The following is an 18,609-nucleotide window of genomic DNA, read 5'->3' on the forward strand; positions in this document are numbered from 1 at the left end:
GTCGTGCCAGCAGCACTGTCAAGCCAAAGCAATAAATGTAACTAGATTTTTTAAGAAAAGAGGATGGCGGCCCATCCGTTATTATTTTTCTTAATTTAAAATTGTAGAATGCCATACGGCATTAAACACATTTTGAAATAGGTTACGTCACGGGTTAAATTAAATTCTGAGCATTGTACGATTCCCCCAATTGGACTTAACTTTCGTCTCCGGTCCCTCGTTGTAAAGAAAGTTAGGGAAAAGAATGTGGCGTTACAGCCAGAGCTGCCGAACTGATTCGACTCGACATCTTGCGATTCTGGGCAAATCGTGCAATGTTCCCGTGCCAAAAAAAACAGATGTCCTTGTCTTGTGTACTGTTAATGTAGGTGGTTGGTACTACTGTACAGCGCACCAATACCTTCAATAGGTCGACTTGGCGATCTACAAAACTGAAAACTGTTAGCGCTCTAGTTCTCAGAGGTCCGTGGGCGTGTCCCTCCTGCTAACCAATCGCTTTGTGGATGCGCCTAGCCAACCAACTTACCTAGTTTTGCTATCATTTTTGCGTGATTTTGTTTTAGTTTTAGTTTTTTGCTGACCGATCTTCCCGCCCACTTCCGGCACCTTTAACCAATAGCACACCCAGCTAACTGAACTCGCCGATCACTCACGCAGCTCCTGCTTTAGAAGGGGAGGGCAATTATGTTTGGCTTGGTTGTCTAGACTCGCTGAGTGGTGCCTGATTGTCACGTGACTCAAGCGTGTTCGTGACGTCAACTTTGGGGTTGGGAACTCCTGTCCTGGCGCGGGAGAGTTGCTTGAGCTTAGGGAGGGAGAAGTCAGAGTGTGAAACCATGGAAAGTGCTGGAAAAGACCAGGAGCCAGCTGCACAAAAGAGGAACCTTCCCTGGTAGGAAACAAAAACGTCTGTGCTTCTGTTTGTTCGGCCGTATACGCCAGCTCGCGACATTGCGTTGTAGTTTGCGTATTGCTATCCACGCTTGCGTTGTATTAGATACTGACTTGCACATTCATGGTAGGTTTGGACTTGCTCATATGCTATGTTGTTTAACCACACAGCCTAGCCATTGGTTTGCCCCATTAGTTCCATAGTCCATTGTGCTTATAGTTTGTCCTCGACTAATGGCTGGACTGGGCTTGGAAAGGCATCTGTGACTGAGGAAATACACTTTACCTGTCGAAGAAGCGATTTAGCCAGCTGCCAGGAAAACAGTATTGCTTAATTTCAGTAGACGAAAAAATAGAGGAACTTCAGTGGCCAAAATAGTTTAGGTTCTATACAAGGCACACGCATTGGCATAGCCAATAGGTCTCGCTTTTGGGACCTTATAAGTGTTTACCCATGTAACTGTTGATGTTGCACCAAGGATATTGTGCTGCCTAACTAAATACTTATAAGGTCCCAAAAGCAAGACCTATTGGCTATGCCAATGCTTGTTTTACATAAGCTCAATGGATGAGAGAGGGGGGCATAGTTGGTCTCCAGTCCGCATCAATACGATTGACTGTCCCAGCCTCTCTGGCATTTCAGAGGCATCAGCCATTTTTAGGTCTCGCTGAGCCCCAGCGCTTGCGCTGGCTCGAAGAGACATTTTGTATGTGGGATTTTCAATGTGCTGTTGGCTGGCCTAACGCTTGCGTTCACGCACGCGCGCAGCCGTCCGCCAGCAGCACTTTGAGAACTCGTGTGCGTCATCGCGATCACTTTTGCTTTCAGAGCGATCGTGATCACTTTTGCTTTCAGAGCGATCGTGATGACGCACGCGCACACACAACTCCCGCTTCTCCCCCTCCACATTTTGCGTCTCCGGCCGCTCGCGCGTGGCCAACGCTTGTTTTTCTTAGCCTCCCTTTCCACTTCGTGCTTCCCCTGTCCTGTACAACGTATCCCGATGCATTTCTGTTGCGCACATATTCAGCTGAGGCAGCAGGAGTAGCAGCTTATTCACTTGCCACTTTTGCTGGCACTGGATGGCACCGATCTGGCGAGTTCCACCCCTCACTGAGCAGCCGAGAAACGCGAAAGCAATTTTTGAGTCATGCACTACGGTGTATGTTCGAGGACTGCTGTGCTTTCAAAAAAATTAAATGTGCTGTTACGTCTCTGAAAACACGTGCCTGCAATTCACAAGAGAGCTCTTTCAGATGGATTTAAGTTGAAGATAACCGAAGCACAGAATCTTACCACAGAAGAGAGTAGAGACAGACTGGCATGCCGCTTCTCTGCACCATTTTGTCCAGAACTTGCAGAAGAGACAACATGCAGGTTTTCTTGTTGTACCTACCAGGAGCTCAGCATCTCGCCAGACGATTTAGTGTGTGCATAAGCTAGGTGGGTTCTGCCTCACTGCGTTGCAGGAGGGGCAGCGCCTAGCTTTCCTCTCCAGTCGGATGTAAAACAGCAGCTTGTGGTCCCCCCCCCCCCCCCTCCCTCCCCCCCACACACACACACACACCTCCCGGAGGGAAACCTTTACTTCGGTGGTGGGGGCAGCTGGCTGCGGGGATGTCTTTGCGGAAATGTCTGGTAGCTGGATGGCTAGGACTGCCTTGTCTGGCTCCATAACCTCTGCTGTGTAGCAGCCTCCTTTCTCATCGCTCACCCTTCTAAAGTGGAATTTTATTCTGAAATAAAGTGTGTGTGCGTTTAAAATACATACCACAACAGAAGTGTGCACATTTAAAATATATACCGCTATGAAGCAGAGCAACTGCGTTTTTCTTTTAGTTGCTTTGCTGCGGTATGTATAAACGTGCACACACTTTTTATTTCTTTTGTTGCGTTTCCGAGGTTTCTAACCAGTATAAGACCGTGATATACGCATTTTACTTTACTTTTCACTTGGGTAGTCCCATTTCTATTGCCACACAATACCACTGTTTAAAACGCATAGCGATCCCCCGGCGGATGTGCTGGGGGTGCAGTTAGTGGCGTCACACGGCAGCGCTGTTTATCCCAGATGGTACAGCAGCAGGCTCTGGCTGGCAGCCAGCTTTGGGTGGGAAGTGGGTTTTAACTGCGCACAGAATGGAGATTGTCCTGAGGGTGCAGTGTTATACGACAGAACTAAGGCTGTTCCATTTGATGGTGAATTGGGCTGCTATTGTGTCGCATGATATCCTCAGTCACCACCCAGGTATTCACAGTGGCACTGAGTGCACCAAACATGCTTTTTCATAGTTCATTCTACATCTGCTTTATTTAAGACCAAAGGAAATGACGGGTTCAATCAATTTTCTTTATTCATGTCGATAAGCCCAATTTGCCTTCAAATGCAACAGCTTTCCTTCTGTCTTTTAAAACAGCACCCTCCGGACAATCTCCATTTTCAATGGGACCTGAACACTGGTCGTTTGCAGACATGCCAACCCTCCCGATTCAGGCGGGAGACTACCGATTTCAAGGCTAGTCTCCCGCCTCCTGATTCCTGCAAGCAACAAGTATTGGCATAGCCAATAGGTCGCGCCTTTGGGACCTTATAAGTATTTAATTATGCAGCACAATATCCTTGGTTCAACATCAACTGTTGCATGGCTAAACACTTATAATGTTGGAACCATCTAGCTGCAGTGATAGTGATCTTATACCTATATCTGCAGTGATGTTGATTTCACACCTATATCTGCAGATAGTGATCTCACACCTATATTTGCAGTGATCGTAATTTCACACTTATATGTGATGTTGGCGATCTCACACTTCTATATGTTTAGTGATAGTGATTTCATACCTATGTCAGCAGTAATGGTTATTTTACACCTATATGTGCAGCAATGGTGAACTCGCATATATTTCTCCATTGATAGTGACCTTACACTTATATGTGCAGTATTGGTGGCCTCACACCACTATCTACAGTGATGGAGATCTCACACTTATATCTGCAGTGAAAGTGATCTATCACTGCATATCTGCAGTCGGTGATCCTATACCAGTATGTACAGTGATAGACATCTCACATCTAAATGTGCAGTTTAGAGGTGTCACACCTATATCTGAAGTGCTAGTGATGTCACACCAATATTTGCAGTGATGGTGATCTCAGACCATATCTGCAGATAGTTTCTTTGACACCTATACCTGCAGTGTTGGTGATCAAGGTTGTTTCTTTCTGTTTAAGTAGACTGGTATGGTGAGTAAGCAACAGTTGTGCCAGCTTCTATACTTGCACTGCACATGGTCTGTGTCCTATAGGCCAAGGCTACATCCTGCAACCCATCGGTGTTGAACCAGGTCCATGCCGCAACAGCAATTGGAGTTCACAGACACCTTCCTATTCGTCAGTGATGTCCACGACCAACCACCCTACTGTGCCCACCATCAATGCTGTTCTATCATTCTCAAGCCCACTGTGCCCCACATGGTTATCATCCTTACTTGGGGGTGGGCAAGTGTACGCCGGGGTCTCAAATGGAATGCAGACTGGGCATCTGAACCCGGACTGTCTCACATCTTGAGTGCGGGAGGCGGAATTAAAATGACAGTATTTTTTTGATTGAATCGTCATTTTCCTTCGTAAATGCTGGCTTCTGATTCGTTAATATGCTTGTTAGTTCCTCCTTAGTACCGCCTTGTCTTCATTTGTAACCTCCCATGAGGACTGGCCTTTTTACTTCTGTTGTTACACTGCATGTCTTATTTAGTCCTTAAGCACTATTTTCTTTAATGAGTTTCTCCTACCGCAGGCACGACATGCTTTCATGAAACATTCAGCTCGCCATACGCGCTTTCACTTTCCAAGCAGCCCGGGACAATGGCGACTGCTTCTTTGAAATGAAATAGGTCTTGCATGTTCAAGAGTTTGAGCTATTGGCATTGTAAATGACAATGTCTTTATTTATGTGTTAATTCTCAAAACATATTAAAAGGCATTGTCATTTACAATGTCAATAGCTTAAACTCTTGCAGATGCGAGACCTATTGCATTGCAAATGCTTGTTTATTTTCAATTGAGAGAGGTCACGATGGGCCTGGTCGACAACGAATTAGCCCCTTATTAGATTGACATCTGCCTCCCAATTAACCTTTTATTCTTACAACATCTCAGGACAGCGTTTGTGCTCTGCGGATCTGTCGCATAAACAAAACAATCTATATTCATTAGGGATACTGGGTCTAAAATCGGAGTCGAACTACTGCCCCAAATGTTTCAGGCACAGTACATTTCTGAGAGGCACGGGCGAAGAGCGTTTCTTAATGGCAGCAGATAATTGCACCAAAACCAAGACGAACCCTGAAGTTTTTTAAACGCTGAATAACACTTTTAAATATCCATTGTTCCAGGTTGATGTTCCATTTATCTGTTTTGTTTATTTAATGCGTCTTGCGTCGTCTTATAACTACGATTAAAAAAGATGATGGCGATAGATACACATCTCTGTTCACCTATGCTTGTTATACATTGGGTGAAGTAAATGGAAAGTAAGAGTGGTGCTTAAAAAAACAAAGTTATGCCTCTAGGCAGCAATGTAGTCACCCCACTTTCCACCATTGACATCTGGCTTACTTTTTTGATAAGCAGATCCCTTCTCCTACAAAAGCAATTATGCTCTAGTAAACATCTTCGGTTTTGTGTATCAGACATTAATTTAAAGTTTTCACTAGCAACAGATATTGCAGAAAGTCCCATGCCTTTTAAAATGTGGCAATCCTATCTATAAAAAAAAATCTTAACATGTCCATCTTCTTGAATGGGCTTTGACGCCAGATATTTTGATCTTGCGAAGTGCCATGGACGACTTTCTAGCATTCAAAAGGATGCTTTCATTTTGAAACATAATCTGAAGACTGGCCTTGTTCACGATTTCCCAAGAGCAGTCTCTTTTGCGATAGATCTGAGCAATCCCAAGTTTCACAAGCCAGGGTTGTTTTTGGCACGTGTCCTTCAGTTGGCTTCCAGAGGTACAAGATTTTCTTCATGGTTCCCTTTGTCAAAAAACAAGAATTTTGCCACCTCGTCATTTGGAAAGACCTCTTGTGTTTCGTTTGGGCCCATATAGCCTCTCGTCACCAAGCATGGTCGCTGCTTTGGATTGCAGAATTTGCAAATGTATTTTTTTTTTTTTTTTTTTTTACGAAGTGGACGGTGAATCTCGCACAGAGTATGAAATGTTAATATTTCTAAAGGGAAAGAGGGACAGGACAGGTACAGTCTGAAAAGTGGCAAAAGATCTGTTCATGGAAATAATGCAGCAGAGGGGAGAAATGTGATGAAAGGTGAAGTGAGATTGTATCAAAGAAGAGTGAACATATTTTTAAGTAATGACAGACGTAAACGTTTGGAAATGCCCTGGGACGAGGTCAGAGATAAGAAAGGTAGCAATGGTGCCTGAAGATTGCAAGGAATGTCTTTGGTCAGTATATATATATATATATATATATATATATATATATATATAATGAAAGTGATCTGTGATTGTCGTTCAAGGAAAGCGAGATCTGGGGCTTTATTCCAAGATTAGATTACTGTGCAGCTGGAATTGGTTTCAAGTCTTCCTTTCTCATCTTCCGAAAAAGCCGAGAGATACGATGATACATTTACAAATTGCAAGACTGGGGAAAGATTAGTTTGCAGTGAAAGTGTTGCCACATGTACGAGGAGGAAATAAAGAAGGAAGGGAGGGAAAGAAAGACAAGCGGCCGTAAAAGTGATCGCAAACTCGATCAAACATCAAAGCAGCCATGCGGCTGCGAAAGTGAAAGCTATCCCGGTCAAGCGTGGCGCCCGCGCACATGCACTGTAGGTCTAGGCTGGCCTGGTAGCACTTTTTGGAGCCCTCTCAAAGTCTCGCCAGACCAGCGCATGCGCTGGGTCAGGCGAGACCTAAAAAAGAAGTGGGGGGAACTAACTAAGTTAGACAGTATTCAGGTGACATCATGGCCTGGGACATCGAGTGACATCACAAGAAGTGTCATCCAGATATTAAGAACTCACATATATGTTAGTGGGGCTATCATGAGTACATTTGAGCGTAATATGAGTATGCAAACAAACCCTCCTGATTGAGGCAAAAGACTCACACTTTTGTAAGCTACACATAAAACTATGTTAAAAACAGACAGCCCTGCACACTTACAGAAGTCAAACATGTAAAGTACACAGAAAGCAATTCTTAACACAACTGTTTTCCCAAAGAAAAGTCTATGTCGTCTTGTGCTTTTTGATTTCATCCTTTATTCATTTTTCTTAATTTTTAAAAGCGTATTTGCGGTTGCAAAAACGCTTTTAAAAATTAAGAAAGATTAATAAAGGATTTAATCAAAAAGCACAAGAAGACATTGACTTTTCTTTGGGAAAACAGTTGTGTTAAGAATTGCTTTCTGTGTACTTTACATGTTTGACTTCTGTAAGTGTGCAGGGCTGTCTGTTTTTTGTATGGTATTGGGGAGACCAAGTGGGTAGTCTTTGGTCTCTTCACATTGGGACCTAGGGGATTGTGTCTCAAGCCCTCTTGCACCTTTTTTGTTCATAAAAGTAGGGACGTGTAGACTGGTGCAGGCAGCTATATTTTGATCCCCAACCCTGTATGACACATAAAACTATGTTGCCTTTTGTCAACGTAAAACTTACTTTACCCATGGGTTGAACAAACTAACTCTGCCGCCATCCTATCCCATTAGGCCAAATATTCCATATGCAGCACATTTCCAAGTAACTAATTGTTTTAGCTGCCTACACTCCAGAGGTGAGACCGCTCTCCTATGCAAAGTGTGCTTACTCAGCCCTACCTACCACTTAATTAATGTGTCAGTGGTGGGTACCTGCACTCATTTGTAGGAGATTAGGGCTCATTTTTCATCAACAGTCCATGACCCAAAGCGAGATAGAAAGACAGAGAGACTGGAAAAATAATGCTGAAGGCAGAAAATAGGATGAAAAAGGAACCAGCAAGAATAAGCCAGTGTAGAGTAATGAAAGAAAAAGGTTATTGAAATCTTGCCATTCAGCAATAGGACCCTAAGAAAATGTTTGAAGCACTGCATTTGCATTTTTACAAATTACTGTCACCACCATATTTAGCAGCAGACATCTCTCATGTTCTTATTGTTGGCATAACTATATCTAAACCACCCTCACATTAACCAGCACAACCTGACCACTCACTCTGGAGTCAGTACCACCAGAATACCCACACAAAGACTGGACCATACATTTCACAGTAAGAGGTATCCGCTCCACATCAAAGTTAAGTGTGAGCCACCCAGTATCCATACAATTACAAGGAAATGGTGACAAATGTAACTGACAAGAAAAAGGCACATTCAAGTCCCATCTACCACTGTCAAGAAGATATTGGCCTTCACAAGGAACTGTTGCAAGTTTGTATAGAAAAACTACCCAAGTTGGGGGATGTAGGAACAGCAATAGACACAACAAACTATGGCCCGTAATCAGAATCTACACTTGACTATGCTCACTAATAAGAACTTGGCATATCCTAAACATGTTACACTGCCAAAAATGCTGCTCTGGAGATGGCCTACTTGACCTATTGTTTACAATAACCGGGACATGTCTACTTGCCTATTCACTGTAATCTCATCCTGCAGGAGCCAGCCCTAAGTAAACATACTTTCATTTCATACATAGCATAACACTGAATTACATCAGTTTTTCAGACCTAAGCGCATCATAACAATAAAGCTACCCAGTGTTATTGTGTTATAATACAGTACATATAATACAGTACATTGCAAATTAAGCAGCATCATTTCAGTAGGTAGGTGTGAGAAGGGCAAACAACAAGACCACCCCTACCCTGGCAGGGTAACAACTTGGCAAAATTTGTCAGCCATATCCAGCACTCTCAAATTTCTAGAGCTACAAATAAGCAACTTGTCTTCCTTTCAAGGAACACTGCTGATCAACATTGAGTGATTGGAATTGGTAAATAAAGCACATCATTTCAAATGTTTGGAAATCATTTTTTTGTTGTCGGACAGATGTAGATACTTCTGGAGGATCCGGCAGGATGATGCAAGGCAGTCCTTATTTGAAGTGAAAAATGCAGTTGCATCATCTGCCTGCCACCCCGCTCCAACCTCTTATGCCAAGAATTAAGGACCAAGCATCAATCTTTGAAGTAAAGCAGGAGAAATGAAGAGATGTCCATCTAATGGATGAAATGAACAATGTGAAAGCAAAAAATCTGTTATCGATCCCAGCTTGACCAAATTGTATGATTTTGGGCAAATCTCTCTCTGATGTTTGGTTTAATAGGCTTTAAAGCTCCACAATTTATAAGAAGAATCTAGGCCACATGTAGAATGAACTTTACATTCATGTGGCTTCTGCTGGCTAGTCCCACTCTAACTTCATGCATCAATAATTTAAGACCAATATTAACCTTTGTTGTGTAATAGGATAAATAAAGAGATTTTAATTTAGTAGGTGAATTGCACAAAGTGAACTTAGAAAACCTGGTTGCTGCACATGACCTCTGTATGTCAGGTGGGGGCCGTGGTGATGATCGAGTGCTGTCTTCCTAGAGCATTGCTCTGAGAAAGGGGCTTTTGCCCTGTGCAGTGCTGTGACCTGAAGGGGCCGTTTCCTTCTGTGTGCTGTTACGAACCCAATATGCCAGAAGAGGGCTGTGGTGAAGTAAGAGGGCTGTTGCCCTGGAGCAGCGTGTAGCTGTGAAGGAGAAGCAAGCCATTACCCGCAATCTAGGAGGACCCAAGATCTGCCGCTAGATTCAGGGAGGCTTGCTGTTTAGGTGGAGGAGCGCTTCTACCGTCACATCCAGTCTTCTGGTCACAGCTAGGCCGTAGGTGTGAGTTGTATGATACAAACACATATTCCTAAACCACGCATGCCTAAACAACACTGTCTGATCCATGACTGTGTCTTTATCGCGTTTGCCTTTCCAGCGCATGCCTTTACTACAAGTTTTGTTGTAAAGGCATAATTGCTAAAGGGATATGCCTGGTAAAGTGCAGACCTCAGCCCCCCACCCTGCCCCATAATGCCCCATGTCCCAGCCCTGCAAACCACCCTGCACCAGCCCGTAAAACTACCCCAACTCCTCGTCCTGAGCTCTAAAGCTGACCTCAGCCCTGAAAACTGCCCCTTACCCTGCGGCCTAATACCCTACCAAAAATCTACCCTGAACATGATAGCAAAGAGGGACATAGCGCAGCTTTGGGGTTCGCAGCGGCCCCCCACCGTGTCTGTCTGGAAGGAGAACATGGACTGATGCATGTTCAGGGAAAAGACTGTGTATGTGGCTCGTGGTAAACCCGGGGCTTGGAGCAGAATTTGGGGGCAGTGGAATGTGTATCGTGGAAGTATTTGTGCTCCCCCCCCCCCCCCCCTGGTGGAAACGTCTGAGGTAGCCTTGTCCCCCTGATCCTTGATGGTTCCTTACTTATCTGGCACATCTGAGTATAGTTTTGGTATTCCCGTTTCTCCCCCCCCCCCCCCCCCCCCCACCTCTTTGTTCCCCTTCTTCTTGACTGCCATCGGGTGGTCGGAGTTGGAAGTGCCCCTGCTGTGGCCTGACGCCCATCTCATGTTTTCTTGCCTCGCTTTTGTTTTAAGTTGTTATTTATGTTAAAAGGGTGTATCCTGATTTCCTTTATGTGCAGTCTGATCTTCTGTAGGGTGCGGGGCCCCGGTGGGCCAGTCATTGTGTTTGCACTGTTTGAACTTTTACCTACTAGCGGCCGGCCCAGGTGGTTGTAGGCCCGTGCTTGTAACCTTCTTTCTGCACAATAAAAATTTTCAAAAAAAATAAAATAAAAAAATCTACCCTGAACCCTAATAACTGCCCCTGCCCGGAGCCCTACAACACGGCCCCAGCCCTTAAAACTACCCCAACCCGCTTTGAGCCCTAAAACCTTGCCCCTGCCCAAAAACTACCCCGTGTCTTAAAACCAACCCAACCCTAATAACTACTCCCCCCCCCCCCCCCCCCCCCCCAAACCTGGCCCCACTTAACAGGCCGTGTCCCGGAGCTTCCCCCTCCCTATCCTTCCTGTTCTCCTCCCCCACATCTACACCGCCGACTGCCCTAATCACGATGTGTGGTTAAGGCAAGCATTGTTCCACTTGCTAGGAAACAGCAGAAATGGCTCAGCCCGCTCCTTAAAGGCCGTTTTCTATAGACTTGTGGCAGGGCACTCCAAACCTCCAATCCAGCAAGAGCGGGTAAGACAGAATACTGGGCCGCAGGCCTCGGGGGCAACTTGCTCTGACTGACACACTTCGGGTGGGGTCACTTTGACTTTCTAAGACTTGAGCCCACTAGCGGGGACTAACTAGAATGTCACATCACATAAATGGAGAATAACCACAATCTGTTGACGGTGAAGTGGAACTTGAGAGCTGACCCAGGAAAAGCAAGTGTTGCTACCTTAAGAAAACCGTGTATATTACTTGCCAAAAAAATAAATGGGTGGATGTATGGGAATACTCATGCATCACCCATGTAAGCCCTACCCAACGCCCGGTAACACAGGGCAATGCACTGCCTTGCATTCGTTTTTTATTTTTGTTTTTTTACAAAGCCACACAAAAGCTATCCTATAAGACTGTTTCCCCTTTGTGTCTACTGCAACGTACATGCAAAGAGGAAATAATGAGGAGAAATAAATATTTCTCCTTATTATACCAGCTTTAGGTAGACTTGCCAGTGTGGTGCACTCCTTTGTTTGCAAGTCTTGGTAAATATGGGTTTGCATCAAAATACATGGGTGGGTGCACAGGAACACCCAAGCACCACACATGTAACATCTACATGACGCAAGGTAACGCAAAGCATGGCAATGCGCTGCCTTTTAATATGTTTTTTACAAAACCACACAAATGGAATTTGTGGTTCATTGTAGATCCCAAAATAGATTTTGCGTCAGGGTTGTGCCAGAAAAGGACGCATCCATGGTGGAAATTCCTGGCCTCAACTTAGACTTTTTTTTTTTATAAACTCTGCCACTAAGAAATTGGCAACAAGGAGAAACATGACAATAAATCTGTTCTGCTTAATTGGTTGGGAAGTCTGAATTAAAAAAATAAGTATGGTGTTAAGGCACCTCCTACTGCATTTTGTGCTCTCAGTAAATCTGAGGGAATAGTAATTATGGTAAGATAACTCTGGAGGTTAACACATTTGGTGGAAAGATCTGTTTTGTCTAGGGCCAGTTTTGACTCCAAGTAGGACAGAGGATTAATGTGTCTCCTGCAATGCACATCATGTAACATGGAGATAGCAGATTTTTATTTTATGTAGATGGGTAAGTAGGTTACTGCTTTCAACACACAGATCTTTTTGTTACTTGCAGTTGCATTGCGATCCTTGTATCCTTCTAATGTACTACAGTGAGCTATGAGGGATATGACTCCGTGTTGTAACCCTCACTGTGTTATGTAACATATCTTGTAGATTGATGTACAGCCTTGTATGATTTATTTTCTATATAATGTGGAAGTGTTATGAAGCACTCTGACACCTTGCATCGGGATGAAAAGCACTATAAAAAATACTGGTATTTAAATTATTTTGTACTGGGACAGAGCAACACATCTGTCATTCTTACAGTGAAGGCTTCTCTATTATACATGGGGTCTGAACAATGTCAAAATTGTCCCTATCTTAAATACCTGTGAAGTGCTAATAAGCCATGGGCTTATGTTTTCCTTACGCTGCCTCTAGGTGTGAGGCTATGAGCCTGGCTGCTCGAACAAAAGGAGGCCAAATGGCCCCTTAAGTTAAGCCTTGGCTATAGCACAGCTGGTGTCTGAAATACTAAAAGCCCTCTCCCCGCCTGCACGATGCTGGTCAGAATGAAAGCAGACAATGAGCAGGTGCTGCTGAATGTGTCCCAGTGTTTGGAAATTACACTGGAACAAGTTCAGCATATTCTAATAATATTATAAGAATACCGACATTTCTAAAGTGCAAACAGCTACCTCAAACAGAGGTGTCCCGGTGCTCTAGCACTAGGCGACACGCGGAAGTGATCAGAAAGCAAAAGGCAGACCCTAAGGACCCTAGCCTACGCTTCATATGTTGTATATATGATCGAATGCCACTGCGGACAGAGATACATTGGGAGCACGATTTGTCCTTTGAAAAAGAGAATTTTAGAAAATGTAAGGGCAATCCAAAACCAGGACATGAACTATGCCATATCTAAGCTGTTAGAATGGGGAACCCCTGGTTGGCACAGGTAGGTACTTGTGACAAGCAGTGGTCCCTTCTTCTAGTCAGGGCAAGAGAATTACTCCCTCAGAACAACCCCTGCTCACCCTATAGGTAGTGTGGCGCGAGCAGTCAGGGCTAAACCTCAGGGCGTTACGTCAGTTAAGCATTTATGAGCACACACAGTAAATCACCAGATCCCCCACAAATGGACGCCAGGTGTAAGTTGTATCAAAAATACGTGTACTTTATGTGAAAGGTTCTTTGTTATGCAGACTTAGTACAAGACCATAAATAACGTTCGGGAAACGGGAGCCACAAGATGACAATTTGGCACAGTTCTCTTTTGTTGGTTAGTTCTTTGTTACGGGTGCTCTGTAGCGCTCTCTTGGATCTGTCCAGCCACGATGAAACGCCGTGCGCCCAGGGTACAGTGATACGGGGAAATCAGAACGTTGCGGACCCCGAGTCTGATAGTGTTCACTGTACCTTGGTTCGTGCGGCGGGTTGGACGCGTCTTCGGTGGGGGTGCAGCTTCGGCACCTTGAGGGACTCCGGATCTGGAATCAGCGGGCGGCTTTCGGACGACAGGCGCGGCCCAGGGCCTCCAACACGGACGGTGCGGGAGGTCACCTCTGGGGGCGACGCGGTCTGAATCTTGCGGGTAGGCGAAGCGGGGCGGCCGGATACGTTACGACATACGGGCGGCCGTCCGGGGCTTTGAACTCGCGGTCCGAGCAGAAATCCGGCGAGAGGGCACCAAGCCCACTCCAGCAGCAGGCGGGTGACAGGGAAGCGGGGCGGCCAGACCCGAGGGGTCAAGAGCGACTCAGGTAGAGCGGGGCTCTCGGTGAGTGGAGGCGGCCAGGCTTCTGGGTGTCGCGGCCCTTGGAGGGGGGGGGGCAGGTGCGCAGAGCACTCCGGCGGGAGAAAGCACACTGCTCGATTCACTGACGAGCGGAGGCACGGTGAACCCACTGGTCCTGGGGTTCAGTTCAGGGGGCAAGCTCAATCAAGCCCTTGGAGATTGCTGTGAGCAAAAGTCTTTGAGTCAATAAATAAAGCAAGTCTTTTGCAGGTTTCTTCTCTCCTTTGGCAGCGAGGCAACCACTGCAGGCAAGTCCTCCAGACTTTAGGAACAGCGTTTTCCTCCTTCAGCTTCAGGTTCCTCCTCCTCAGGCAGAGCGTTCTTCTTGGTCACGAGCAGGATCTGATTTCCTAGGAGCAGGGCTCCTTCTTTTAAAGCACAAATCCTTTGTTCTTTGTCGCCAGGGGGCCTGGGCCTGGCTCAGTCCAGTTTTGGAGCACTTTGTTGTGGTGACTCTGCTTTTTCTTTTCAGCAGCAGGGCAGAGACATCAGCTGCTCCACAGGGGGCGGAGCCGGCTTTGTGGTGGCAGAGCACAGGCCTATTCAAGAGTCAAGGTGTACTCCTCCCACCCATCCTGGTGTAATCTCTCTACCCACCACCTGGCAGCTAGCCTGTCTCTTGGAATTCCCCCAGCCCCGCTCCTCTTGTTACTAAATGAACACACACAGCGCAGAGGCGGACTGGATGGCCAGATCAGTAAATACTAACTTTCTAAAAGTAGTATTTACAAACACAGGATATTAAAATAAACTTTACTAAAAGAAGTATTTTATTATTCTGAGTTCAGGCATACTACACATGACTTTCTACCATGCTCTATGAGTCCACTGGGATCACAGCGTTTAGCAATCCCGGCGGCCCATTCTGGCCTATGGAGAGCAGGTAGCCTTCACTAGTGAAAAACGAAAAGGGCTGTAATTCACTAGTAAGACATGCCACACACATCAGGGCATGTCCTACCTTATGCCTACAATGCACCCTGCCCTTGGGCCTACCAGAGGGGTGACTAACATGCAGTTATGGGAAGGTTTAGGGACTGGCAAGTGGGGGCACTTGCGCAGCCAGCGCGACAGTACCTGACTGCGCGCAGGTTCTGCAGTGGCAGATCCTAGACACATTTTACTAGGCCGCTTCTGTGGGTGGCACAACCAGTGCTGCAGCCCACTAGCGGCATTTGTATTCACAAGCCCTGGCACTCCTGGTGCGCTTTACTAGGGGCTGACAGTAAACCAAATAAACCAATCGTGGAAGTCAATTCACATAATGCATTTTACCATAGGGAGCACTTGCCCTGTCGCACTGGATGGCAGTGTCACAGGGCCCTGAGCAGCTAACACCAGCACAAAATACATTGAGGCACAAACAAAACTGGAAGGGTGACCCACGCCAACGGTGCCAGGTCTAACATAAGCATATACACTCACAACATACGACAGATTGGCGCAATATCAAATACTTTGGAATCGCTACAGTAAAGAAAAATGAGAGGAGAAAACCGCACCCTGCAACTGAGAAGACTTGAATCACGACTTATCGTGAAATTCAAAACAAAGACACCTTTTGGTCTAAATGGAGATGAAGAGTTACATATTCACCTGTAAACAGACATGTCCGTGGAAGAAGCACGATTGAGCACTGAGCTCGTTACAAACATCGTAAGAACTACAATGAGTGCTGATAAAAATCTAAGCCACCTGAAAAATAAAGGATGATACAGTATAATGGGACCCGCAAAATAGGCACTATGCCAAAATAAAATGCACCCAAAGACTGTAGAATATCCTTTCATGATTAGAAATAAATGTACAGGATGAATAACATGCTAATCTCACTAAGAAAAAGCAATGATTGCTGTAATGCTCTTTGTATGTGAAATTGAACAAACAAAGACCCCACTCACCAAATTTGAGTGCAGTGAATCTTTTGGTTGTTAAACAAAGTGTGTGTGTATATGTATGTATGTGTGTGTGTGTGTATGTGTGTGTATGTGTGTGTATATGTATGTGTGTGTGTGTATGTGTGTGTATGTGTATGTGTGTGTATATGTATGTGTGTGTGTATATGTATGTGTGTGTGTATATGTATGTGTGTGTATATGTATGTGTGTGTATATGTATGTATGTGTGTGTATGTGTGTGTATATAAATATGTGTGTGTGTGTATATATGTGTGTGTATATGTGCGTGTGTATATATATGTGTGTGTGTGTATATATGTATGTGTGTGTGTATATATATATACTAGCCTCTCCGACATCCGGACCTTTAGTTAAAAGGAAGAAAACATCTGGAGCCCTCACTGGGAGCTAAGACCAGGTCAAAGATATAATCCAAGAAGCTAGCATATGGGGTCCCAAAAGTATCCATTCAGTTCCGACAACTGCTACAGATTCTATTTCTTTGCTGCCGGATTCTACGGTCCTATCCGCTCAAGACATAGAGACCTTAATAAACGACTTTGACGCGGTATTAGCAAAAAATCTTTCCCCAATACTGGACAGACTTGGGAAACTCGAGGCAAATGTGGGTAGTATCGAAAAATTGTATTAACTGTCTAATGCATGGGGCGGGAAAAGCTGACCGTACAGGATTTGAACGCCCTGCTTCGGTGAGGGTACAAGAATCTGTAAGAGATCATACCAGGGCAGTAAACCTCTGTAGAAAATCCACTCAACCCTCTCCTGTGGATACCTCCTAAAGAAAAGGCCATGACTTGGGGAAAGACCCGATCAAAGATAGCGCACTGAAGCCAGTTAACTATATAAATGGGGGGAAGGCGCACTTGTAATAAAGTAAGCCCCAACACTCTCAGTTCTTCACACCATGTAAATGGAAACATGTTAACTAGGCAGCCTCTTTCTCCAACAGATACTATCGCTGATGCGTATGATATTCCAAATGAGGTGAATCTGGATATCCCACCAGAATGTTGCCCATATGTAGTGATTTTAACTAATGTCCCACTGCTCCAGGGCAATTTAAAGGAAAGAACTAGCCAATTGAAAAACAAAGTATGTAATTGGATATCCCAAAACACTGTTTTTACAAACTCTAGTTATCACGACATCTTGTACGTTAGAGTAAGATGGGTTGGTCCCTTGTGCATGTCTATCCCAGGAGACTGTATCATGGTTAATTGTCAATCTCCAGCCCTTGCAGGAAATTTGCTCAGAAGCACAAGGAAATCAACTGGGTGGGGCTGTAATCTCAGGATAGGCATTATGCCTTTGGGCTTCTTTTACAGACATGTTAATTCCCTGGGTCCAGTCATTTCATAACACACCCGTACAGCCCAGGCTTTGCGGATGGGCAATTCTCACTGAACATTAATAATAGATACCAAGCACTTAGAGACCTAGACAACCCAGAGTGAAGTCAAGATTTGTTGAAGCGATGATGGCCCATGACTTGATTTTGGCTAGCCGATCTGAGGGGGATACCACAAAAAAAAATCCTAATTGGCACAGAGAATCATACCTCAGTTGGCTTGTTTGATCACCATCATTATGGACCTACCCAGGGCTTAATGAGAGAACACCTTAACAGGACACCTGCCACAGGGAAGCTTAAGTGATGACCAGCAATTAAACGTTATATCGTGGAATGTTGAGGGGATTGGGTCCGAATTCAATGACCCGGAGTGGGGCAAGTTAGTGGACAGCAGCCACGTATGTCTGCTTCAAGAAACTTGGGCAACGGAACCAACACACAGGGTGGGGTACACCACGTTTGGTATCGAAGCTAGACACTCAACGGCGGGTAGACCTGCTGGTGACTTGCTGACCTCGGTTAAGACTAGTTTGGCTTGCAAAATCAGTCGCCTAGACATAGGTTCATAGGAGATCCTTGGCTTAGATGTGATATCATTTAAAGGGAATACCCATGTCAAATTAATGTTTGCAACCGGTTTAGTAGCCTCAGCAAGCACACAGAAACTATGACCATGCTCTCAAACTTCCTTGATACTTCACGTAAAGAGTATTATCTCATCGTAGTCGATGACCTTAATACGACATGTGAGCCCATAGATCATATACAAGAAATATTACAGAAGGAAGAGCAAGTCAGAGGAGTAAAAAGGCTTCAGAAACCAGCCCTCAAGAGATGCACTAAGGTCAGACAGCAAGTACTATCGTTCACCTTCGATATTGCGGTGCGCGCATGTAATGGCGGGCACCCTCCGATGCCAAGGCAAATTTCACATTTAAGAGGGGGAATGATAAAAGTAGAATTGACTATTTTATGGTAGACCTTGACCTTTGGCCACAAGTCATGAATATGATTATTCTAAACTGTGAGGACTGTGACCATAATGTGTTGTTTCTGAGGTTGTCTGACCTTCCTATTCTGTACCCCCAGGCCACTTGGGCATTGGTTCCTGTTACTACCATTGATAACAGGAGAATCAGATGGCTCTAGGTAAACTCTGATGGAAGCTGCTCTCTCATATCTACAAAGTTGTGACCCAGACTCTTATGGTACTGGGTAGTCCTAATGTTAATAATGATGGCATTCTGACTGGCTTCCAGCATTTAACTAATAGTATAAAGCCCTATTTTAGTAGACAGTTTAGCTTAAACATGACCAAACGGAATACT

General features: G+C 44.9%; 1 protein-coding gene across 2 annotated transcripts in view; it reads left to right on the plus strand.

Moving 5' to 3' along the window:
* Positions 1 to 704: 704 nt before the first annotated feature.
* Positions 705 to 18,609, plus strand: part of RFC5 (replication factor C subunit 5) — a 144,419-nt gene continuing 126,514 nt past the window's right edge. Inside the window, exon 1 of one of the 2 annotated variants that reach the window (XM_085633384.1) lies at positions 705 to 892. In XM_085633384.1, the coding sequence (XP_085489510.1) occupies positions 837 to 892 (56 nt within the window). In that variant the 5' untranslated portion in view covers positions 705 to 836. The remainder of the gene's footprint in view (positions 893 to 18,609) is intronic. The other variant, XM_085633385.1, reaches the window with a different exon arrangement.

The sequence above is a fragment of the Triturus cristatus genome, chromosome 11 (genome assembly GCF_964204655.1).
Source record: "Triturus cristatus chromosome 11, aTriCri1.1, whole genome shotgun sequence".
NCBI lineage: Eukaryota > Metazoa > Chordata > Amphibia > Caudata > Salamandridae > Triturus > Triturus cristatus.